Raw genomic sequence first — 26,144 nt, forward strand, 5'->3', positions numbered from 1 at the left:
GGAAGCACGACCGCTACACCTGCTCTGCATATTTAATGAACAATTTCGCGTTGGGTCCCACCACCACCGTTTGGTCTGTTTTGCATACGTAAGGAGACTAACAATCATTTCAGGCTGGCAATTTGCACATTTAGAAGTCGCTGGCTTCCAAAGTTTTTGCCGGCATACTCCTGGGAGCGATCTGATGCGGCAGATTGCAGCCTGAAACTCATTCCCCAACATTGATTTTCCACCCAAAATAAAATGAGAGCGCTGGTGTTCAATTTATCCTTGGGTTGTCTGTGCCCATGCTGCTTAACTATCCTTCTGGTAAATCAGATTACTGTCATCTATGATGATACCTCTAATCTGAACCTTCCTCCCATCATGGTGGAAAGTATGCAGTAGGTAACCTTAAAGGGAAGGAGAAGAGAGAAAATAAATAGAGAGAAGTATTCTCAATCCAGCTCCTTGCAGACGTCAGTGCAGAGCACAAAAATAAAACTAAAATTTAATTTAATGCCAAATCTACTTGTTTATGGATTAGGTGAAGAAATGAATTTTGTTATGTCAAAGTAAATAACTGGGGGTAAGCAGGGAATGTAATATTAATACTGTACTGTTGACTTATGCCATAGATAACTACCTGGGGAAGATTACTTGTTAACACCACTCAGGACAAAATGGGAACGTGTTGCATGTTACAACACGACCATTTAATTTGATAAATTGGGGGGAAAGCCAGTTTTATGTATTCTTACATTGACAGAAGCCTTCTTTTTATTCCCAGATGCCTATATCTCAAAGGAGCAGCTCCGACATAAGAAGACTGAAAAATCAAATTGGATTAATATCTGATGTAAGTCTTGCTCTGGCTATCAAAGGCTGCAGAGATCAATCCATTTACTTTTTTTTAATGATACATCGGTCGACAAGAAACTGCTGATATGCTATTAAAACCCAGGTCCACCCAGGTTTTCAAATGTTAAACTGATGAGTAACTTTGGCCAGCCATATTAGCATCACCTTGTAGTGCCAACTGTTCTTAGTTAGCAGTAGTGGGTGTTGGAAATAGATGAGAGGTGCCAAGGATAAACTGCATTGAAAGTGCAAACATATTATCCAATTTTCTGCTTTCTCAAAACAATCAAGATCATGAAGCAAGCCCTGGCACATTCGTGACAGGTAGCTAAATTGATCAGTTAGTATCAGTTTGTCCTGTCAACATAACAACGTTAACCACAAAAACAGCTGATTGAAGTATTGCAAACACAGTGTTGTATAGGCTTTACGCAGAGATTGACTGACAGCATATCAAATTTAGTGTGTACATCAAGAGGATTTATGTTAGCACAGAAGGATTCTACAGAGTTCTTTAGACCTCATGCATCTTCGAGGCTACAATTGCAATTGGCCAAATTATGTTGAAGAAAAAATTATGTCTTAATGACGCATGTCAATAGTAATGCATAAAGCGACCAGGTCCTTGCAGTAACCAAGAGATACCCTTAAAATTGTGAATCGGCACAAATCGCTGGTCAATTTGCGCCGCTCTTCTGCTTGTATTGCGAAAATGGCATCTTGCACGAAGTTTCACTGTGATTTTCATGAAGTGGCTGCATTTGCACATTAATTGCCCATTCGACTCACCATAGAAAGCTAAACCTAATAATTAACATAAGTATCCTTTTAGTGGTGTGAAAATTGTTACAGACTCTTAATCAACCTCTGCGACCCAGAGAGTGAACAATTTTAAGTGTGGAGTTTCATTCCTTCAGGTTGCAAATTGTTTTGGGGAAAATTAAAAATGATAAATGACACATTTTTATTAATTTTTTTTCCTTATTTTTCTTTCTCTTTTCTTTTGTCTTTCTCTATTAATCCACTCTTTCTGTCTCTTTTAATCCAATCTTTCTTTCCTTCTCCTAGTCCCCTTTTTGACCAGGGTTTGATATTGAATTCACCATTCTAATTACCCTCTTTCTTGATTTTCCTTCTGTTTATTTTTCAATCTTAAATTGGTTAAGGGGATACTTCCTTTGCCCCATTGAACCAAAGACCTGTCACCCTTGCTGCGCCATTATCAGTTTCACACTTGCAGCAATATTGTGGGAATTTAAAAAAAACTTAAACATACAAGATCAAATGTAACTAACAGGGCATATTGCCAGAGACCCACCTCCAGAAAAGTCTGGTTCAATATTAATTCTCTAGATTATAGATATGTGCTATAGTTTGCAATGTTAAAGAAGGGCAGCAAAACTAAATCCAGTGAAGGATCGCTCATTTGATTCATCTAACCTTCTCCATCAGAGAACAAGGGGAAGGTGTTAAGGCCTCGCTGGACCTGGGAAGGTGGGCAAGTGGGCATGGAATTTAGCGCTGCCTACCCCTGTGATCAGTCCCTACCCCAGGCCATTTGAAATGAAAATGAAAATCGCTTATTGTCACAAGTGGGCTTCAAATGAAGTTACTGTGAAAAGCCCCTAGTCACCACATTCCGGCGCATGGGGGATCAGAAAAGCTACCCAGCCATAAAACATGTGCAGGGTAGGTGGATTGGCCATGTTAAATTGCCCCTTTGTGTCCAAAGGTTGGGTGGGGCTTTGGGGTTACAGGGATAGGACGGGGGGTTGGGGGGGGGGGGGGGGGGGGGACCTGAGTAGGGTGCTCTTTCGGAAGTGTAGAAGCCAGCTATTTTCTATAGGTAAAAGTGATAGGTGAAAGATAGCTATTTAGCATTAAGCCCTTAGTCTATTAAATACCCATTTTAAAACTCACTCATAACCTCAGGTCATTTCAAAATACATATTCAGCATGACACAGCATAATTCATTTCAAGACAGTACAACATTAAAATACACAATTTAACAGAAACACAAAAATCATGATAAAACAAACACTTTTCACTAAGCTAATAAATACATTTCTCAAGACAGTGTCCAAGGACAAGGCAGGCTCCATGGCAACAGCACAGTAACCTAAAGACGCTATTGTCCTCAGCAAGAATCCAGTTCAAGCAGCTTGCGATAATGACACAGAATCACATTCCAGAACACATACAAGAATTCATTTATAAAACATTTCAAGTTAATGTTGCACATTAAAGACAGACAGCTAACCGTCAAATCAAACTCATTTGATTCTAACCCAAAATAATTAGGATTACAGAGGGGTGAAGCTAGATGGCTAAAGACAGATATGATTTAGTATAACCGTAATAGATCATACGGCCATTTTTATCCGGATCATTCTGTATTCTTTGATCTAAGTTATTCACTGTCTCTATCTTTCATACTTTCACTTTCTAACTCTAACTCTCGAAGTAAAAGCAAGCTGTTTTGCCGTAAGCAAGGCAATCATTTCTGTATTATTTGAAAGTTGAATTGTCTACAAAATTGATTCTCTTTGAGTCCTTTTGCTAGCCGGACTTATTAGAGAATAAGATTTAAATGATTCTTAATTGTAATCAATAGAGACAAATAAAACGATTCTTATTTGCACCTGAGAAGTGTTAACTCAAATTTCTACTGAGTTTTAGTGTTCGCAAGTGCCATTAAATCCGCATGGTAGATCTCTACAGGAGGGTGGGTGCAGACCCGATGGGCCGAATGGCCACTTTCTGCACTGTGGGGATTCTATCTAACTCAGCCAACTCATGGTCACTGAAGGCCAACTGTTGGAGGCCGCACTGGGACTTTCCAGTTGGCCTCCCAGTTCCCAGGAACGGTGGCGAGCCGTCTAGCTACCTTGAGGCAGCCTGCTGTCGGCAGATCAGGAGATCAGCATCCTAGACAGGTTTAGAGGCCTTTCTTGCCTGCCTGAGTGCAGCAGTAACCACAGGTTTTCCTCCCGTTTCCCATATGGGGTGGACTGGCTGTTGAACCTATTTTTCACTTTACGTTCATAGAGGTTGGGGAGAAGATGCCGCCATCTTGGGGTGTTGCTTATCTGCCATGGCACTCTGATGTTGCATAGACATGTTTAACATAGAACATACAGTGCAGAAGGAAGCCATTCGGCCCATCGAGTCTGCACCGACCCACTTAAACCCTCACTTAGGGGCTGTTTAGCACAGGGCTAAATTGCTGGCTTTGAAAGCAGACCAAGGCAGGCCAGCAGCACGGTTCGATTCCCGTAACAGCCTCCCCGAACAGGCGCCGGAATGTGGCGACTAGGGGCTTTTCACAGTAACTTCATTTGAAGCCTACTTGTGACAATAAGCGATTTTCATTTCATTTCATTTCATTCATTTTCATTTCATTTCATTTCATTTCCACCCTATCCCCGTAACCCAATAACCCCTCCTAACCTTTTTGGTCACTAAGGGCAATTTATCACCGCCAATCCACCTAACCTGCACGTCTTTGGACTGTGGGAGGAAACCGGAGCACCCGGAGGAAACCCACGCAGACACGGGGAGAATGTGCAGACTCTGCACAGACGGTGACCCAGCAGGGAATCGAACCTGGGACCCTGGTGCTGTGAAGCCACAGTGCTATCCACTTGTGCTACCCTGCTGCCTTCAAACTGACTGCATGACCCTTCAGTTTCCTCAACTCGCCCAGCATCCCTAGTTTGAGGGCTAGTCCGTCCTTTTAATTGGCTGCTTCGAGTGACTGTCTCCCTCAACGTGCAGGTTTCTGATCAACATTTGAGCCTAATGGTGGAGTCAGGAGCCCGGAGGAAATATCCTGTCTCAAGATTTTACCTTTCCCTTAAAATAAAGCAAACTAAGTTTCTTGCCTAAACTCTGCTGAAAAAAAGCAATGAATAGCCTCTAGAGCTCTATAATTAGAGCTTAATTAATAACTTGATTTGAGCTCTCTGACTCTCTTACTCGATCCCGACCCCGGGTCACTGTCCGTGTGGAGTTTGCACATTATCCCTGTACCTGCCTGTGTCTCATCCCCACAACCCAAAGATGGGCAGGGTAGGTGGATTGAATCATAAAATCTTAGAATTTACAGTGCAGAATGAGGCCATTCGGTCCATCGGGTATGCACCGGCCTTTGGAAAGAGCACCCCACTTAAGCACATACCTCCACCCTATCCCTGCAACCCAATATCCCCACCCAACCTTTTTTGGACACTAAGGGCAATTTAGCAATGGCCAATTCACCTAACCTGCACATCTTTGGACTGTGGGGGAAACCGGAGCACTTGGAGGAAACCCAGGCAGACACGGGGAGAACGTGCAGACTCTGCACAGACAGTGTCTCATGCCGGGAATCAAACCCAGGTCCCTGTCGCTGTGAAGCAATAGTGCTAACTACTGTGCTACCGTGCCACCTGATTGGCCTAAATTGCCCCTTAATTGGATTTTTTAAACTCTCTTAATCTTTCCCAACAAATTTCAATCTGGATCCTTTCTAAATGTGACCCTGAATGAACCCCTGTGGCGGCACTCTTCTAAGTTCAAGACTTGTTTTTGTGTTTGCATTTGCGTTCTGTACTCCAATGCATTTGTCCAAATTTACCTTAGCTACACTTTTCATTAGTATCCCCTCAATCTTTTTCCACGTGAAAATAAAATGAGTTAATTAAGCTTTTCTCATGGATTAGTCCCAAAAGGCCTGACATCATCATTCTTTAGGAAGGATCCGAATGATTTTTAAGGTAGCTTGACCAAAACTGCATGCTGTTCTCCAGAACTGGCTGGATCAATCATATAATTAACAGGAAATTAGCAGTTTATCACGGCTATTAAAACATTTCAAAGTGCTTGACGTACCAGAGTACTGGGAAGTAATATACAGTTCTGGGCTTGAAAATCCATAGCTTTTTGATACATTGCCAATCTAACTCCAGCAAGACTTTGTGAGAAGGATTATGGATGAGTACACAAGGTTCCTGCCAGTTCAAGGAATCTCTGCTCGCCCCAAGCAAGGCCAGAATCAAACTAGGAATGGAGGCTTGAAATTCGGGGAGTTCCTGTGACCCCAGCCTGGGAGCAGTTCAATTGGCTCCCTAAACAGATTCCAAGTCACAATCAATTTATTACCTCTTTGCAAAAGGGCATTTTTGTTCAATTTTGTGAAGGAGAGATGGGGCTGATATGTAAGTAACATTTGGTGCATTTTTCAGCAACATGAGGTAGGTATGTGTCCTCCATGATCTATTAGTGACATGGACACCACAAGTGGAACACAATCAGGGTAGCTCCCCGTTACAGCATGAGTTTTGGCTTGGTTAATGATGGAGGCTCCCGATTATGGCAATCTGACACTTGCACCAGGGTGTGGCTGCTGTGAATATTCCCCCTCCCAATGTGAAATTAACACCAGAATAGGCTGGAAAACGCTGTTTGTGCTAACATTTATATGATTCTACCATCACCTATCTATCAATATATCTTGAACGGATGTAACTTAATTCCCCTTAATGCATGTGTGTACCCTACCCCTTTGACAGCACCTTCCAAACTGCAACCTCTACCACCTATAAGGACAAGGGCAGTAGACATATGGGAATGCCTCCTGTTGCAAGTTCCCCTGCATGGCATGGAACTATATTGTTGTTTCTTTACTGTCGCTGGGTCAAAATCCTGAACCTTGCATCCTAACAGCACTGTGGATGTAGTTACATGACACGGACTGCAGTGGTTCATTGGAAGCTCATCACCATCTTCTCAAGGGCAATAGGGATGGGCAATAAATGTTAGCCTTGTCGGCAATGCTCAAATTCAATGAACGAATAAGGATTGAAAATTGCCTTGTTGATAACTGTCAAAACATTGCTCTTCCAAGCTTTTGCCTGTGGGAATTCTTTCACTTTCTGGGCTTATAGATGGCAACCTTTTCGAGATACAAAAGCAAACTCAAAAGGAGCTCCTCCAAGCAACTAAGCAGGATTGTTCTGCTTATTTAAATTTTGACCTATAGCTCCTACTTAAGTGACCCTTGTGCACGAGTAAGTGGTATCTACTAGTTCATTAGATGTGTTCCCTGAGCAACGGATTCTGAATGGTATTTCTGTTTGATTTTCCCAGATTTTATCATTTTGATTAAATATAACTATTTTTTTAAAGGAACTTTTGTTCAAGTTAGGTGGGATGGGTCATCGATTCTGTAAGATAAATAATGTGGCCAGTATATGGAGCGGCACGGTAGCACAGTGGTTAGCACTGTTGCGTCACAGTGCCAACGTCCCAGGTTCGATTCCCGGGTTGGGTCACTGTCTGTGTGGAGTCGGCACGTTCTCCCTGTGCCAGGGTGGGTTTCCTCCGGGTACTCCAGTTTCCTCCCACTAGTCCCAAAAGACGTGCTGTTAGGTAATTTGGACAGTCTGAATTCTCCCTCTGTGTACCTGAACAGGTGCCAGATTGTGGCGAGTAGGGGCTTTTCACAGTTCACAACTTCATTGCAGTGTTAATGTAAGCCTACTTGTGACAATAAAGATTATCATTATTATTATGAGGAGCCACTTGAAGTGTCCCAAACTGAATTGAGCTTTGTTGAAGCACACAACCCTAAAATTGAATGCTTCATGTTATTTGACTCCGACTCCTTGACATCACATGAAATAAAGCTTACATTCAGGGCTGTTCTTGAGCTGCTAGCTGTTTGCTCATGATTTTTGTTGGTTAGCAGGTATGCCGGCCACTCGACAGGAAATGAGAGGATGTCGGGGAACAGGAAATAGCTTAGTTAATGCATCTAAAAAATTCCTAGAAAGTCATAAAATAAATCACCCCCCATAAAGCACCGATTAAGGCAATAGCAGCCAGAACTAACACAATGGGAGGACCTTCATCGTGTGCACTGCAGTGGCTGAAGAAGAAGGTTTATCACTACTTCCTTACGGGAAACCAAGGATGGGTAATATTTTCTGACTTTGCTCACAACTCCCATATCTCAAGAATGAACTTAAAAGAAAGGAAGTCTACACTTACTTGTACGTGTCTGTCGATGGTACTCTCCACTTCTGAATGCCTTTCCAAGGCCCTTTAGCTACAACCACCACAAAGGTGCTTGTGTTCCGGTAAGCATTGTTGCATTGAGTTTGCGTTGGCCCTTTGGGTCCACTGGCACCACATGTCCTAATAATCCATGGACCTGAAAATTGGCGGAGAGGGTGAAAAATGAAGGCATCCAAGAGTACGTTTTGCTGCAAGTGCATTCGCCTGTAGGTGGTTAGTGCCAATTAAATATTTGAAAACTATTGTGGAAAAACAGACATGATTATCAAGTGGTATTTAACCTGTGGGAGTCTGCTCTCCCCAAACCAACTGCCCTACAGTAATATTAAGAAGAGATTCTGGAGCAATTATCTGAGTTAATTAACTTAACAGTTCAGTTCCATTTTTCCACCCGAAAGTCAGTGAAAACATGAGTTTTGGCCTGAGGTTTACAAATTCAATGTAGTTACCACGTAATATACAATTGTGTACAGGAATGCACAAAAGACTCAGTGCTTCTGTGATACCACAGAGGAATAGAGTAATAAATCATAGTCAGCGAATATCCCATTAAACGTAAGGATGATTATTCCCTCCAAAGAATGAAACAACTTCCTCTGTTGGATTTTTCTTGTTTGTGTGTGTGTGCTGTCAGTCAATTTAATGCAGTCAAAAAATGAAGAAGACAATTTTTCAAATAACCTCACTGTAAATAGTTTGAGGGCTCTTGAGAGTCACTCAAACAGATCTAGCCACTGGGTCTAAATATTCGACTGGAGACAAAACAATCGTTCATCAAAGGAAGTTTAGGACTCTTGTTGGTCTATTTATTAATTACAAAGGGAGCATGCGCTGGGCGCATTGTCTATCTACCACGTATCATTAGGGGCAGGCAGCCTGGCCGGGTAGCAGTTACGCCTCCTGCTCCATTTGACTGCAACTTCAGAGGTTGCAGATCCGTGCTTATCATTTGGAACTTCTGAAAAGACTGTAACCTCTCCAATCCAGAAATCTAATGTTCAGAAACACCAATTGTCCAGACACCTTTTGAGCTGACCCAATCTTTGGGCGGGAACATGGAAGATACAGTATTTGGAGAAGTACAACAATTTTTCTTGCTCCTTTATAATGTTTTATCACTGTTTTATGTTTCAGTTAAGTATTTATGTCGCCAGTGTTTTCCAGTTGGCACAGCTGTGGCTTGGCATTCTTTTTTTAAAATATGTTTTTATTAAGAATTTTTCAACAATATTTTCCACCTTACAAACAAACCCCCCCCTCCCCCGTATCAAAGAAAAGAAAGAGAACTCGCGTGGCAAGACATGAACATGGCAAGTCAATAAGATACAGAACTTTGTACATTGGATTCTTCCCGTACATGTCAGTTTCCGGATCATTCATGTGTTTTCTTGCTCAAATGCCCCCCAAAGGAATCCCCCTCCCCCCCCCCCCCCCCACTCCCTCCCCCCCCCCCCCCCACTCCCTCCCCCCACCCCCCCTGGGTTGCTGTTGCTGCTGTCCGATGGTTCGGCATTCTAATATCATTCTATAATCCAAAATTCCAGAAATGATTTGGTCCCAGCTTTGAGAGGCTACAGTGTACCACAATGTTGCTTTAAGCTGTCTCTGGTCTCTAATTTGTCATCGGTGAAATGAAAAAGTTTATTTCCCTCCAAAACATGGTAAATCGTTTGGCCCCACCCAGTGCCGGAATCGTCGCAGGCTGGACGGACTAATATTTCGGACCATTGAGAGGCCCATTGACCTTGGGCGGACATTTCTGGTCTTGGGACTGGAAAATCTCACTCAACATGTTGGAGTAAGGGATGCATGAGTTGTGTGAAAATACAGTGGGCAAGGCAAACTGGTGCACATCTCCAACCACAGCTGAGAAATCTGCTATTGGAGGAAGTTAATGTCAGAGTGCCCAGCAACAAGACTCCGATACTTGCACAATGCAAAATGGTGAACTGTGAAAATGCCGTATACTTATTTATATTGGTTTACTTAGCCTTGCATTCAGCCAGCATGGGGAGAAAAATAGGAAAGGACCCTAGTTCAATTCTTTGTCGATATGTTGCAAAATATGTGGACTTCCTTACCGACGTATGATGCATCCCACTTGATTTTCTGCCCACTGCTGATTCAAGTAATGCAACATTGGGTGTAAGAACAGGAGAGTCTGTTCCATTAAACTTCCGGTCAGAGAGAATGTCTACATTTTGCCTCATTATAGCTCTCTAGAGGTTGGGAGGTGATGTATCCCTGCTGACATTTAATCAAGGACTTCCGCCAGTAAAAAGACTAGCAAATTCTTGTCATATTTCAGCAGTTCTCATAACTTTAGAATAAAGATGGTTCATTAATGAATTTATAAGTTCAAATTGAAATCACTTGTCACTGGAGTCTTTCTTTTGGATCTCCCTACATCCTAATCATCAATGTTTCATGCTGTCCCTCAGTATTCTCAGTAGGGCCCATTCAGTGTGTCAATATGTGCTGACACAAATTAGTATAATCACATCCCACTCTGCACCTCCGCCCTGTTCCTTTCAAGACTAGTGTCCTCTGCCACCTCTTTGCGCTCTCTCCAACTCTTGGCCCTCAGTACCACTTCTGTATACTGCAGGCTCAAAAAGTAGCAGCAAGGTCAATCCAGTGCATCAGCCAATGCACCTGGGATGGGCAGAGAGGGAAAGGATGCCTATGGAGGTTAAGGAGGGGAAGAGAGTCTAACAAGAGGTCAGACAGACAAGGGGATAGTAAGAGGATCAGAATGGCAGAGAAGTTAAGAGGAGAAGATTGGAGGGAAAAGGATCAAATGGATGGCATTGAAGAGAAGATGGAAAGGGAAAGCTAACGGACATCGAGTGGGAAGGTAAATGGATGACAATGGAGGGTAGGGGAAGTGGATAGTAATGAAGGAAAGAGGATCACAAACTAGAAACAATGCTTTGAGGGAGAGAAATAAGCAACAATCTAGTTAGTCTTCTGAAAATTTAAAAATTACAATTTCCCTTTCCTTAATAAAGGAAAATCTATTATTTGTGAAGTATAAAAGTTGTTAACATTAACCAGAATACATAATTTTTAGGGTTAAAATTTTAAATAATTCTGGACTCACTACTGAAGCTGCATCTTCAGCTTGTAGATTTTTCCTTCATGCAAGTGAAGCAATATAAATGCCGGCTACTTCAGATACTGCATAACTACTTATTTTTACATATCAGGGCTCTCTTACAAGAGTTGCCAGTTTGTGGGACTGTGTTAGCATTTTGAAATTGCTGGTTGGGTTCTGCTCATTTTAGAGTTGCCCGGTAAGGGCCGTCATAACATGCATGGACTGTGACTAACTGGAAATCATGTGCTTTCAAATATTTGACAGGATGAAATCTGGAAGGGAGGGGCTGGTTTAGCACACAGCTAAATAGCTGGCTTTGAAAGCAGACCAAGGCAGGCCAGCAGCAAGGTTCAATCCCCGTACCAGCCTCCCCGAACAGGCTACGGAATGTGGCGACTAGGGGTTTTTCACAGTAACTTCATTTGAAGCCTACTTGAGACAATAAGCGATTTTCATTTCATTTTTCAACTGTGAAGCTCAATCCATTGAATTTTAAGACTGCGATAAATAAACAGCACGCAAACCTGCCCCACTGCAAAAACTCCGGTTAAATTAAGCAGCCACGGATTTCAAACTGTATGAGTCATTTTTTACAACACTGTGAACCATGCATGGCAAACCCGCAAATCCCAAATACTGACAATGGAAAAAAATGGCATACAACCTGAACACAGCCTTGACGAAACACTTGTGACTAAGGCCATGGCTTCAAGGTGACTGAATAAGTTAAATTGCTCCTTATTAAATTAAACTTCAGATGTGCCTTAAGTGTTTTGGGATCACATTCCACAATTCATTTCTTTTTGTGGAAACTGTAACCCAAAGGACTTATATATGACATATGAAAAGGAGGAGTTATTAATGGTAGCAAAATGGAACATGAGCATGAACAGCAACAGCAAACAATCTTCCAACACTTGTATAATAGGGAAAACATCAGAAGTACACGGAAGTCATTGGTGCGGAAGCTAAGAAACAATAACCTGAGGGAAAAATGGCAGTCGCTTGGACAAGCATGGACTAGCAAAGGAGAGCCAGAACAGATTTGTTGAGGGAAGATTTTGTTTGAATGATTGAGTTTTTATGAGGTACCAGAGATGGTGGATGAGGGCTGTGGAGTTGACGCTGTGAATATAGCCTATCAAAGGAAGTTTTAAAATATCCAACATATTAGACATGTTAGCAAAATTGAAGCCCATGATTTAAAAGGGACGGTGGATGCAAACTGGCCAGGGATAGAAAACAGTCAATAGTTGTGGTTAGCTGTTGTTTGGACTGGAGTGAGCTATGCAGTCGAGTTTGCCAAAGTTAGATCACTGCTGATTTTGATATATCTTTAACAACATTAACTTAGGAGATGGTGTGTGTGTGGGGGGGGTTGGTGGTTAAAAGGCACAGTTTCAGTGCGTTAGCCCTGCAGCCTCACGGCAACGAGGTCCCTTTTTCGATCCCGGCTCTGGGTCACTGTCCGTGTGGAGTTTGCATATTCTCCCCGTGTTTGTGTGGGTTTCGCCCCCACAACCCAAAGGTGTGCAGGGTAGGTGAATTGGCCACGCTAAATTGCCCCTTAATTGGAAAAAATGAATTGGGTACTCTAAATTTTTTTTTAAATGGCAGTTTCAAAATTTGTAGATGAAACTAAATTAGATAGTATAATAAACACTGAGGAAGATAGTAATAGACTTCAAGAGAACATTAAGGGAGTGGTGGATTGAGCGGACAAATGACAGAGGGAATTCTATGCAGTAAGTGTCAGGTGGTACATGTTAGTAGGGAGAATGAGGAGAGACAATGTATGTTAAATGCTAAGCAATCTTAAAGTACAACAGGAGTATCATCTGGGTGTGCTTATGCATAATTCCTTGAAGATGACAGGACAAGATGGTGAAGCAGTTAATGTAGAATATAATTAGAAACAGAGTACAAAAGGCAGGAAGTTATGCTAAATCTATGGTGTGAGCCCAGCTGGAGTTACTGGCCGGAATGTTCTAGCTGTTCACACCGGCGGGTTCTTGTGGTCCTGCCGACGGCACCACGCCACCGTGCGTTTCCCGACAGCAAAGGGTGCATTCAGTAGGAAACCCCACTAACAGCAGCAGGACTAGAAAGTCCCACCCCCGGCAATGTTGGACCACTTCCGCCACCTTGAAACACCCAGTGGGTTGCGTGGGGGATTCAGCCACTGTATCCAGTTCTGGGAACCACAACCGAACAAAAGTTTGGCGAGGGTGCTGAAGACACTGACTAGAATATTTCCAGGAATTGGGATGTACTGTTACAGGTATGGGCTGGAGAATTTGGGCTTTTTCTCCTTAGAGCAGACAATGTTAAGAGGAGATTTGATGGAGGTGTTCAAAATCATTAACGTTTTAGAGAGAGAAAATGTTTCCAGTGGCTGAAGAGTTAATACAGATTAAAATTGATTGGCAAAGGTTCCAGGTATATCAGGTAAAACGTTTTTATACAACGGGTGGTTAGGATTTGGGATACACTGCCTAATAGGATGGTGGCTACGGATCTAATTGAAGCTTTTGAAATGGGATTGAATAAATACTTGGTGGGCACAAAAATCCAGGGAAATGGGGAAGGAGCAGGATTGCTCTTCGAAAGAGCCAGCACAGACTCAATGGCCTGAATCTTGTGCTATGGCTATTCTGAGATTCTACAATTTCCAACTTAGCAGCAGATTTTAAAATATTGAAGGGGAATATGGGCACAGCTGATATAAAACTTATTTCTAGGGCTGGTTGAGAGGGGGGAGGGGAGGTTGGTCTGGGGACATATTTCTTCAAAAATGTTTATTTACATTTCTTTGGTGCAATTTTCAACATTTGGAAATGCTCTGGTGTTCCCCTTGGCTTGTTTTACGTTAAGAAGAACAGGTTTACTCTCAACAAGATGGCAGACAGCCATTTTCCACTAAAACAAGCACGCAGATGAAACAAAAAACCGTGACACACATTGAGCTGCAAATGCTAAGTAAGGTTTTTGGACCTGTAAAGGTCTGATCAGCTATTCCTCAAGTGCGTACCACATGGACCAGGTGAAGCACCCTGTAGCCTATTCCCGCCCCCGAGAAGCCAGAGGATTTTCAGTTCTCTCAAGATATGTGTATCACGGCACTTCTCGGTCACTGCATACCATCCAAACATAAAAGGAACAGTGGCCCCTTCTAACCCTGAGCACACATTGCCTTGCAGCATTCACAGTTATGTTTCCGAGCACGCCTAATCCCATTAATTTCCTTCGCAAAAATGTCAGGTTCATGAATGGCAACCAGTGTAATCATTGGTGTCTGGTGCACAGGGAATGCTAGTGACTGGTGAAATTCAGACTGATGGTTAAGCTACATATGACTGGTAAAACGTACAGGATACTGCGAGGCCTGGATAGTGCAGATGATGTTTCCACTCATTGGAAAAACTAGAACCAGAGGGCACAATCTCAGAAAAAAGGCACGATTCTTTAAAACTGAGATGAGGAGGAATTTTTCAGCCAGAGGGTGGTGAATCTAGAACATAGATAGAACATAGAACATACAGTGCAGAAAGAGGCCATTCGGCCCATTGAGTCTGCACCCCCACTTAAGACCTCACTTCCACCCTATCCCCGTAACCCAATTACCCCTCCTAACCTTTTTGATCACGAAGGGCAATTTATCACGGCCAATCCACCTAACCTGCACATCGTTGGACTGTGGGAGGAAACCGGAGCACCCGGAGGAAGCCCACGCAGACACGGGGAGGATGTGCAGACTCCGCACAGACAGTGACCCAGCGGGGAATCGAACCTGGGCGCTGTGAAGCTACAGTGCTAACCACTGTGCTACCGTGCTGCCCTGCGGAACTCTTTGCCGCAGAAGTCTGTGGAGGCCAAATCACTGAGTGCCTTTAAGACAGAAATAGATAGGTTCTTGATCAATAAGGGGATCAGGGGTTATGGAGAGAAGGCAGGAAAATGGGGATGAGAAAAATATCAGCCATGATTGAATGGCGGAGCAGAATCGATGGGCCGAGTGGCCTAATTCTGCTCCTATGTCTTATGGTCGTATGGTGAACTTAAGGAATGACACCACCAGGTAGAAGAGAACAATTTTATTGATGCAGCAACGAACTCAAAATACTCAGTAATATCTCCTGTTGGTGCTTGGAAATATGCAGTCACGTAGAGGTCGATTGCAGTGAACCTCACACTTCGAGACTATAATTTTTGAGGCCTACAATGGAAAACTCCATTGACTGGCTGTGGGAATGGAGAATTCCGCTGCCATCGGGGGCGCACCACGCTGGAAAACGGGGCTGGCGGGATGGAGAATCCCGCCCTGGACATTTATTCGCAGAATTTGGGCCACCTCTGAAGTCCCATCAATATTGGAGCACAGCCGCTTAATACACAGTTTCTGAAGAGGCTCAGCGAGGTTGCCAACATCCATGGTAGTAACAGTGTCCTAAAGTAAGTTCCATAACTTCCCCTCGATCTTCAGTTATCACCTCCTGTTGCCATTCTAAAGATTCTGACACAAGTAAGTTTTATTGGATATATCTTCGGTATTATAGGAGTACAATTCTCCCATTTGCAGACTAAGTGCTCCCACCAACGGAGAATCGGGACTGATTCCCACTGGTGCTGGGAGCAAAGCTGACGTGCCATTCAATGGCTCTTAGAATTTTTTTTAATGAGGATTGGGGTTTTCACTGGATCTGAGAGGGGCGGGACTTAATCTCTCTTGACAGGACACACTCCTCAGAGATCTGGGTGTCTTTTTTAAAGGGTGCACCAATTTCAGAATACTGTTGCAGCCCCCTCACCAGATTACTGTCAAGCCCTCCTCCAATCACTGACAAGGACCCCCCATCCTCAGCGCCTCTCTTTTGCCCCCCCATTCCTTCCCTTCAGACCCCCCTCAGTCCCTTCCATCAGGCACCCCTTCAGTCGCTCCCCCCAATCAGGCCCCCCCTTCAGGCCCTTCCCCTTGGCAGTGGAAACCTGGCCTTGCATCCGAGGAGGGGGCAAGATGGTCAGCACCTCCCCATACTTGCCTCCAGGGTGTCGAGGGGGTTCCTTCAGGGAAGGTGGGAGTCCAGGCATGTACTGGAGAGGCTCAGGTCAGGGATCTTTCCCGGAATGGGAGTTGTTTGGTTAGTCCTCTTATCTGTAGCCTTTAAACCTTTTAAACTGTCTTTCAGCAGGTCACGATCTAAGATCTGTGAGAAGAAAGTGAAAGTCTCCTCTCCAGCCTTAAACCATTTTAACTGTCGTCCAGCATATCAATATGAAAGATCTATGAGATGAAGGTAAAAGTCTTCCCTTTAATGTGGTGGAAACATTTGAAGTGTTTTTTTCACAGTCAATTTAATTGCCCGTTAACTTTTTGAAGTATATGTTCAAGCTTAGAAGCCTAAATGCTTTGAACTGTATTATTTACATTCAATTTCACAGACCATTGCCTTTTAAAAGCCTCTTGATTAACAGGTCAAGGAAATTTCAAAGGAAGGATTACCATTGCTTATTTATATAGTTCTACAGTGATCCATTAAGTCTGAAGTACTTCCTCTTTTGAGCAGCTGTTCTTTCTAACAGTAAGAAGTCTTTCAACACCAGGTTAAAGTCCAACAGATGTGTTTCAAATCACTAGCTTTCAGAGCACTGCTCCTTCCTCAGGTGAATGAAGAGGTAGGCTCCAGAAACATATATATAGGCAAAGTCAAAGATGCAAGACAATGCTTTGATTGCGAGCATTTGCAGTTCATTCAGTCTTTACAGGTCCAGAGAGAGGGGTAATCCCAGGTTAAAGAGGTGCGAATTGTCTCAAGCCAGGCCAGATGGTGAGGGGTGAATGTATGCAACATGAATCCAAGGTCCCGGTTGAGGCCGTACTCATGTTGGCGGAACTTGGCTATCAGTTTCTGCTCGGCGATTTTGCGTTGTTGCGCGTCCTGAAGGGCACCTTGGGCGCTTACCCGGAGATCAGAGGCTGAATGCCCTTGACTGCTGAAGTGTTCCCCGACTGGAAGGGAACTGGCGATTGTCCCTGATTCCCCGCCGGAGAATCCTGCTCGGCTGGCGGTCAGCAGCACCACCCAAAGCTGGCCGTCCGACCCGTTGGAATTTCTCCAAATGGAGAAAGTTAAATTCGCCATCCGAGGGTCGGAAGAAGGCTTCCACAATGCGTGGGAGCCATTCACTCGGTTGTTCCAAGACCTGTTTGTGACCAACAATTAGGAAGTCGAAGATCAGGAGAGGGAAGCCACGACACAGAAATGAAGGGGGGGGGGGGGGTGGCCAGGGAAACGGAACCAGGAGACACAAGGTGTGTGGGGGGGGGGGGGGGGGGGGGGTGGAGGGTTAGCAGTAACTGGAACCAGAGGGAAGAAAAGCTAAGGGAAAACCAAATTTAGGATGAGTTCCATGCCAAGATAAAACAGAAGCAAGTCAGATTAACTCATGGACAGGGATCTGAGGCACCACAAGACAGGTTGTGCATTGCAGATGAATGAGAATGAAATCGATGCCAGCAACATATCCTGGAGAACACAGTTGCATTTCTAAATCCCTGGTTAAACTTTCTGGTAAGTAAATGTGGTATGCATGGACAGAAGGTCCCACAGGCATGAATGTTAAAGCCGGAGTTATGTTCCTCCGGACATTTCTTGCCCGGAAAAACAATATAAAGGTTGAAATGCAGTATTGTAGATGTGCAGCACTGTGCATTCTGAGCTGGAACAACACACAAAAGAAAATATGTTTCTGAATATGACAAATACTACTTACATTGAAATTGAATAACACTAATTCACCCAAACAAGCCCCGAGCACGATGCAGTGAACAACCCACAGTCTTCCTTTTTAAAAATTTATTTACGGGATGTGGGCGTCGCTGGCTAAGCCAGCATTTATTGCCCATCCCTAGTTGCCCTTCAGAAGGTGGTGGTGAGTTGCCTTCTTGAACTGCTGCAGTTCTTGAGGTGTAGGTACACCCACTGTGCTGTTAGGGAGGGAGTTCCAGGATGTTGACCCAGCGACAGTGAAAAAACGGTGAAATATTTCCAAGGCAGGGTGGTGAGTGACTTGGAGGGGAACCTCCAGGCGGTGGTGTTTCCAGGTATCCGCTGTTCCTGTCCTTCTGGATAGTAGCGGTCTTGGTTTTGGAAAATGCTCCCTTAGGAGCCTTGGTGAGTTACTGCAGTACATCTTGTGGATGGTACACACGGCTGCCTCTGTGTGTCAGTGGTGGAGGGTTTGAATGCTTGTGGAAAGGGGAGCAATCAATCTGGCAATGAAAGGGGAGCATTCAAGTCCCTGTCCCATGGAGGGCCACGTAAGGAGCTGGGTGAGGGCCGCACAGGGGGCCAGGTGGGGACCATGGAAGGAGCATGGGGGGGCCGCAGAAGGAGCTGGGCAGGACTGTGGAAGGAGCCTCGTGGAGTGGGAGGGCGGAGGTCCCCTGGGGCCCTCCCTCCCTGTCCCATTCCAGGTCACTCACAGTTCATCAATTGGTCAGTGGCCAGCAGCTTCCCATCCCTACCCTTTACTCCTTCTTCTGGGATCTCGGGCCTCGCTCTCTCCCTGAAGCCTGGGCCCCTGGCGACTGACGGCAACTCCGGCATCAGAACAAGGCAGCGGCTGGCGCAGAGATTAGTGGAGGGTGGTAGGACCCGAATGCAGGCGACGTCAAATCGAAAAGGCGATGTAAATCGAAAAAAACGTGTACTAAAGCGTAAATGACGGAGTAGCAAAATGACTTAAAGTGGGGCAACACACAGTGAGGATTTACTCTAATATTGATGTTAATGGAGAGCTAATACTTGTGCAAATTAGACACTGTACAAAAACCATGTTGGTGCCACCTATTAGAAGAGGTGTTCAGGGAAGAACAAATTAATTGAGAGAAGTGCGAATGGGAGAAGTTCCTGCTCAACACAGAATAGGATGACATCCATCCTTAGACCATAGGTTTATTCAAGCTCAGTTTTCAAATAGTGATGAGTGTTAGCTAAAAAAAAACACTTTAAACATCCTTTTGCATTCACTAAGAAATATGGCAGAGTGAATTTTCAATCCCAGTCTGATGGCACAGAGGGTGCAGATTGCTTGCATTGTTATCAGTCATTCACTGTTTTCTACACTGTGATTGCTCACAGTCACTGAAGCCTGTCTTGTGGTGTTGCGAGTGAACTTTGCCATTTTGAAATTGTTCTGCTAGATTAATTTTGCTGGTTCACTCTCTATGTTTTCAATATTCTTCCTTACAGAGTGAGATGTGTGATGCACTATCAATCACCACAAAGACGAGAGTAGTGGAATAATCGAGGCTTTATTGAGCAAAGATGTTGTGCCTCCTGTAGCTGCCACCAGAATGGCTGCAGCACCGGCGAGTGCACACATGTATACACCGCCTAGTGGGCGGGGCCAGCAGGCAGGGATTTACCCATGTACCTCTATTATACGTGCCTTACCGTAATACATATAATACTGCTAGTGGTGACTACCACAATGTGGTTGAGTGGAAACACTCTCCCCTTTGAGAGAGACGGTTGTGGGTTCAAGCACAATGTCTAGATTGACGCTCCAGCATGGCGCTGAGGTAGTGCTGCATTCTGAGATGTCGCCTTTCAGGTGAGATATTAAACCAATCTCTCAGATGGGTATGCCAGATCCCACAAACTATTTCAAAGCAATGTATAATCAGCCCTCCCATCCACAATAACTAAGGCAATGAGACCCACCAGGACATGATGGGCACTCCAAAACCAGGGTCTGCTCCCCCGAGAATGAGATGAGGCTCTTGATCATGCGTAATGATCTGACCAAAATCTGCATTCCTCACGGTTACGATCTGCACCCTGCAACTACAAGGCCATTCCTCACCAAAATTGGTGCACCCCATAACCTGCACTGCAGCACCCCACAAACATGGGGTTGGATTCTTCATTTCAGCGGCTAAGTGCTGGCCTAAACGGAGAATTCGCGGGTGTTTAACGACTCCAGAAACAGCGCCAAAAACTCATTGATTCCAGGACCAGTGAGGGGCTAGCTGCGGCGCCGGGTGAAACTCCTAGCTCCCGCGCCAAAAATCACCGGAGAATGGCCGGGTTCGTGGCCGCGCATGTGCATAGTGACGACCTGCAGCGGTCACGCCGTACAACATGGCGTCGGCCGTGCACGGACCCGACCTGCCATCTGCGACCCCACAGGCCACCCCTTGGCGACCTCCCATCAATGTAGTGATCTCTGTATATGAATATACATGATCAATGTATGTAAATTTCAACATTAGATGTCTCACTATCAGATGGTATAAGAATGACTTTCCCGCTCTTTCTGAGAGAGGTTGCTTCAGGAGAGTGAACAGACAATTTTAGCTTGAGAGAGAGAGAAGTTATCAGTTATTTCATTATTACATTGTATAGTTAGTTGGTTCTCTTGATTGTATTTTATTTCTTTTACTCGTTGAATATTAAGTGCAAAGGACTCACAGAATATTATTTATATTCCTCATGAAATTAGTTAATCTTTAAAAGAAGACTATTGTTTATTTCATAAACCCGGCTGGTTCAAAGAATAATATATATATTATGTAAAGTAATATAACATGGTACCAGAGTGATTAAAGCTTTTAAGAAAGACCAGTGAAGATTTAGAATCAAAAGAAAAAAAAATTGGAATCAACTATTTGACTGTAGAAGTAATCCCAACATTGCAAACTTAGCCAAAAACGACTTATCAATGGACCAAGTTCAAGCACCAAGACATCTCAAGACCACTGGTAATTTACATTTGAATTGGAAATTGTTCACGCAGCAATTTCAACTCTATTTAGAAGCTGGTGACTTAAGTGCTGCACCAGAACCTAGAAGAATTGCTTTACTTCTGTCCCTGGCAGGACAGCAAGCAATTGAAACCTTCAATTCTTTTAATTTTAATGCTGGTGAAGATAAAACAAAATTTGATCAAGTTATTATAGTGAAGTTCGATGAACCTTGCAAAATGCAGACCAATGAAATTTTCGAGCGTTTAAAATTTCACAGAAGTGTTCAAAAAGTTGGTGAACTGGGCTTGATCCACGTAACATACAAGAGCCACCGACACAATGAACGATGGCAGCGACTGAACGAGTGGTTCATTTTTAGCGATCTTCTTCTCCGTGTCATGTTCATACAATAGCTTTGTATTAGAAATTAGACATTGTCTGCTTTACTTTTTTGCTGGATACTGCACTAGTGCTGGGTGAATGTAGAAGAGGTTTTGGCGTGATATACAAGAAAGTAATGAGAAAAGGCCATGTGACCGAAGGAACTGGACGATCGATTATGTAAATAAAAGTACAAAATGATGGAAATGCATGGTGGACCTGCCAGCAGCTGGGGGATAAGGGCTTAACATTTGGAGTAGGAGCTTTCTCTAGAACTGAGCACAATGTGATGAAGGGTTATATTTGTTGGTGGAGTGGGCAGATAGGTGGCAAATGAAGTTCAGTGCGGAAAAGTGTGATGTGATGCATTTTAGGAGGAAGAACATGGAGGCAAAATATAGAATCGTAGAATAGAATCATAGAATCCCTACAGTGCAGAAGGAGGCCATTTGGACCATCGAGTCTGCACCAAGCCTCTGAAAGAGCACCTTGCACAGGCCCAACCCCACTATACCCCTGTGATCCCACATTGAGACAATTTATCATGGCCAATCCACCTAACCTACACATCTGTGGACTGTGGGAGGAAACCGGAGCACCCGGAGCAAACCCATGCATTTACGGAAATAATGTGCAAATTCCACACAGTCATCCAAGGTTGGAATCAAACTCAGGCCTCTGGCATTGTGAGGCAGCAGTGCTAACCACTGTGCCACCATACCATGTATAAAACTTCTTCAATACCTTTGACGTTAAGAAGATCGACAAGAAGAAGAAGAAGACCCAACAGTCTGAATTTGTGAACTTTTTCATGATTCTACACCACGTTCCTACGCCGCCAATGGGATAGAGCCTCAAAATCGGAGAATCCAGCCCACGGTCTCTAGCCCACCCTGCAAACATGATGGGCTGGATTCTCCGACGTCGGGCTGCTCCATTTTGCCGGCAGCCCAGGGGTTTCCCGACGGCGTGGGGCTGCCCCACAATGGGAAACCCCATTGACCAGCTGATGAAATGGAGCATCCCGCTGGCATGCTGAACCAGAAATCTGGGATGGAGAATCCAGCCCGATGTGTCCCACCCCGCAAACATGGAACTGGTTTCTCGGGTCGTTGACGCCGAAATCACATTCGGGGAACAGCCGGAGAGTCACATTTCCCGACTGCTGGAGGGCGGCGCCGCTTACGCGGTGCTCCGCCCCTTCCAAAGCGGTGTACTGACCGCGAGCCGTATTGACGGGCTCAGGCCATTGCCCAGAATCCAGCCCAGGATCTGTGTCTTACCCTGGTGGCTGGATTCTCCAATTCTATGGTTATGTCCCCACGCCGGCATGGGAACATTAGCGTTTTATGCCAGAAAAACTGACGCAAACAGCCACCAATTCCCCGTTTTGCTGCAGGTTAGCAGCAAGGCAGGATAGAGCACCCAGCTCTAGCTGCCGATACGCCCCGGAGAATTGCTGGATCCATGGCCGCGCATGCGCACGGTGGGAGCCTGCAGTGGCTGCGCCGTGCTTCATGGCGGAGGCTGCTTGCAGACCTGGCTCGCAAAATAGTCCCCCCTTCGGCCGGCCCTCGCGCACCGGATCACCCCACCACAGTTCCCCCAGCCCCAAATAACGTTCATCCCCCACCCGTGGATCGGCCCTCCCTAACTGTGGCAGCGCTGGACCGGGTCCGCAGCCGTCACGCTGTGTTCCTGCCGGGTGAGACCACACCCATCCCTCGCCGTCGGGAACTCGGCCAGTCGGGGGCAGAGCATGGAAGGGGGGCCCTGGCAATGGCCTGAGGCCAGCGATACGGTGCGCGCCATACTCTGCGAGTACGCTGCATTGGAGGGGGCGGAGTATCGCGAAAGAGGTGCCACCCCCGATTCAGTAGGGAAATGTGGGGCTGGGTTCTCCGCCGGAGTCTTTCTCGGTTTTGCCGGCGGCCAGTGGTTTCCTGACAGCGTGGGGCTTCCCCAAAATGGGAAACCCCATTGATCGGCCGGAGTAACGGAGAATCCCGCCGGCAGGTCGGGGTAGCAATGTGGCACGGCGTGGCAGAGAATCCAGCCCGTGATTCTCCGACCATTCACCAAACGCGATTTCGGCATCAGCCCCCCGGGAGTCTCCGATCCCGCGGCCAAGTTCTGATGCCGGCGTCAAAGGCGGCGCGAGTCACTGCGGCGTCAATGGGCCTCCAGGCCCAGGGGGCTAGTACGGCGCCGGAGTGGTGTCGCTGCTCCAGCCGGCGTGTCACGGCAGGCGTGAGTTCACGCATGCGCTCCACGGCCGCTGCAAATTCGCGCATGCTCGTGGGTTCCCATCTCCGCACCGGCCCTTGGGCAATATGGTGGAGCCCTACAGTGGCCCGGTGCGGAGGAACATAGGCCCCCCATGGAAATAGCCCGCCCGCCAATCGGTAGGCCCCGATAGCAGGCCAGGCCACCGTGGACCCCCCCCCGCAGCCAGAACTCTGAGGTACCGCCGGGTAGGACCATACGTAACCTACGTCGGTGGGACTCGGCCGAACTCGGTGGGCACTCGGCCCGTCGAGGCGCGGGGAATCGGTGGAGGGGATGCTTTCAATTGGCGCCAGAGAATCGATGGGCTGGCGACGGAGCAGCATGGCCGATGTGTCCCACCCCACAAACACCATCTGTGTCCCACCCCACAAACACCATCTGTGTCCCACCCCACAAACATGATGTGCCCAACCCCACAAACATAGAACATAGAACATAGAACATTACAGCGCAGTACAGGCCCTTCGGCCCTCGATGTTGTGCCGACCTGTGAAACCACTCTAAAGCCCATCTACACTATTCCCTTATCGTCCATATGTCTATCCAATGACCATTTGAATGTCCTTAGTGTTGGCAAGTCCACTACTGTTGCAGGCAGGGCATTCCACACCCTTACTACTCTCTGAGTAAAGAACTTACCTCTGACATCTGTCTTATATCTATCTCCCCTCAATTTAAAGCTATGTCCCCTTGTGCTAGACATCACCATCCGAGGAAAAAGGCTCTCACTGTCCACCCTATCCAATCCTCTGATCATCTTATATGCCTCAATTAAGTCACCTCTTAACCTTCTTCTCTCTAACGAAAACAGCCTCAAGTCCCTCAGCCTTTCCTCATAAAATCTTTCCTCCATACCAGGCAACATTCTGGTAAATCTCCTCTGCACCCTTTCCAATGCTTCCACATCCTTCCCATAATGCGGTGACCAGAATTGCACGCAATACTCTAAATGCGGCTGCACCAGAGTTTTGTACAGCTGCAACATGACCTCATGGCTCCGAAACTCAATCCCTCTACCAATAAAAGCTAACACACCGTACGCCTCCTTAACAACCCTCTCAACCTGAGTGGCAACTTTCAGGGATCTATGTACATGGACACCGAGATCTCTCTGCTCATCCACACTGCCAAGAATCTTACCATTAGCCCAGTACTCTGTCTTCCTGTTATTCCTTCCAAAATGAATCACCTCACACTTTTCTGCATTCAACTCCATTTGCCACCTCTCAGCCCAGCACTGCAGCTTATCTATGTCCGTCTGTAACTTGTGTGTTGTTCAATGTCCTTACTCTTCGGTGGATATACTTGTGGCTCCCCACCTTCATTGCATTTATCCATCCTGATTATCATGACAACCATTTTCCATGATTAGTAGCGTCAAGAAAGCAACACTCTTGGTTATGGGTCACATATATTGTATATTATCATTAAAATTGGGTATAATGCAGATGCAGTGTTATGACATCTTTAAAACTATTCATCATATTCTACTGGGTAGATTAAACTGATTTCTCTTTGCACATCTTTGCCATTCAAATAACTGCAATGCGTCAGATAATGATTGAACGGTGCTTTAGTGGAGCACATTTGCGATCATTTCTGATAAGATTAAATCTCAATTTAAAGAAAACAATTTTTAAATGTCCCAATCCATTATTTTTTAATGGTGTTTTGCTCTCAAGGAGATCAAAATCATGTTAATAATATCTTTTATTTAATGAAATGCAGTTGAACCTATTAGGAATTACTATCGCTGGTCGATTAATGATGGATTTTATATATTTTTATGTAGTCTGCACAATGGACCCACCGCAACATTTATTTTACATTCTTGCTTGATGCATTACCAGTAAGGTGTAAGCAATTTAAAAAATATATACAAGACGTACATTTACCTCTAACATGACAAACAGCTGAATAAATCACGACGTTCAAAGACCATCTGTCGTTCTCTGTGCCTCAGAAGGACAGAACACAGGTTTCTATGACTTTTGATCTTGACTATGCCAGTTTAGGAAAGGTCTCGATGGTGAGGCACTTGTCCATTGGAAGGGAAAATCGGAGACATAGTCTTGCATCTCAGAGTGGCCGACAAAAGGGCAACATTAGCATTCATTTCCAGCAAGTATCTCTTCTGGCAGGGAAGGTATCTGACTTGGGTGGGATGGAGAGAGTGTCGGAGAGGATGGCGGTAAGAGGGAAGGAGGGGGTTTGGGAAAGGAGGGCGAGGGGGAAACAGAGTACTTCATGAATAGAATGCTGAAAGTCAGGAATGTGGGACAAATCAGACCTCTTTGCTCAGCATCCTCAAGCTGCAATTTAGTTTAACACTTCGAATTTGACTTGGAACGTTAAAACCGCAAAAGAAAACATAAGTTAGTGAAGGTCGAGTTAAAAGAGACTGCCCATCAGCGGCAGTGGCAGTAAGCTGTCTGCCTGCTGAACGTGATTGCCTGACTAAGTGTAATTACTATAACAGGGAGCTGACTTTGCAGTTGTAACTTGGGAGTGAGTCATTTGCTTTCTTCAGCCGATGGCACTTTTGCCCTTAAGTCAGGAGGTTTTGAGTTCAAGAACTGCTTCAGGACTTAGGCACAAGAAAGGAAGGCTGACTCTCCAGCGTAGTACCGAGGGAGTGCTGCACTCTCCAAAGTTTCATCCTTTGGGTGAGATGTTAAAGCAATAAAAAGCCCTTTCGCCCTGCCAGGTGGACGTAGGAGATC

General features: G+C 45.2%; 1 protein-coding gene across 1 annotated transcript in view; it reads right to left on the reverse strand.

The window, feature by feature from the left end:
- Positions 1 to 26,144, reverse strand: part of LOC140426516 (ALK tyrosine kinase receptor-like) — a 1,637,280-nt gene that overhangs the window by 254,491 nt on the left and 1,356,645 nt on the right. Inside the window, exon 12 of the mRNA XM_072511388.1 lies at positions 7,874 to 8,036. Coding sequence (XP_072367489.1) covers positions 7,874 to 8,036 — 163 coding nt within the window. The remainder of the gene's footprint in view (positions 1 to 7,873; positions 8,037 to 26,144) is intronic.

Source organism: Scyliorhinus torazame, chromosome 1, assembly GCF_047496885.1.
Source record: "Scyliorhinus torazame isolate Kashiwa2021f chromosome 1, sScyTor2.1, whole genome shotgun sequence".
Classification (NCBI taxonomy): Eukaryota; Metazoa; Chordata; class Chondrichthyes; order Carcharhiniformes; family Scyliorhinidae; genus Scyliorhinus; species Scyliorhinus torazame.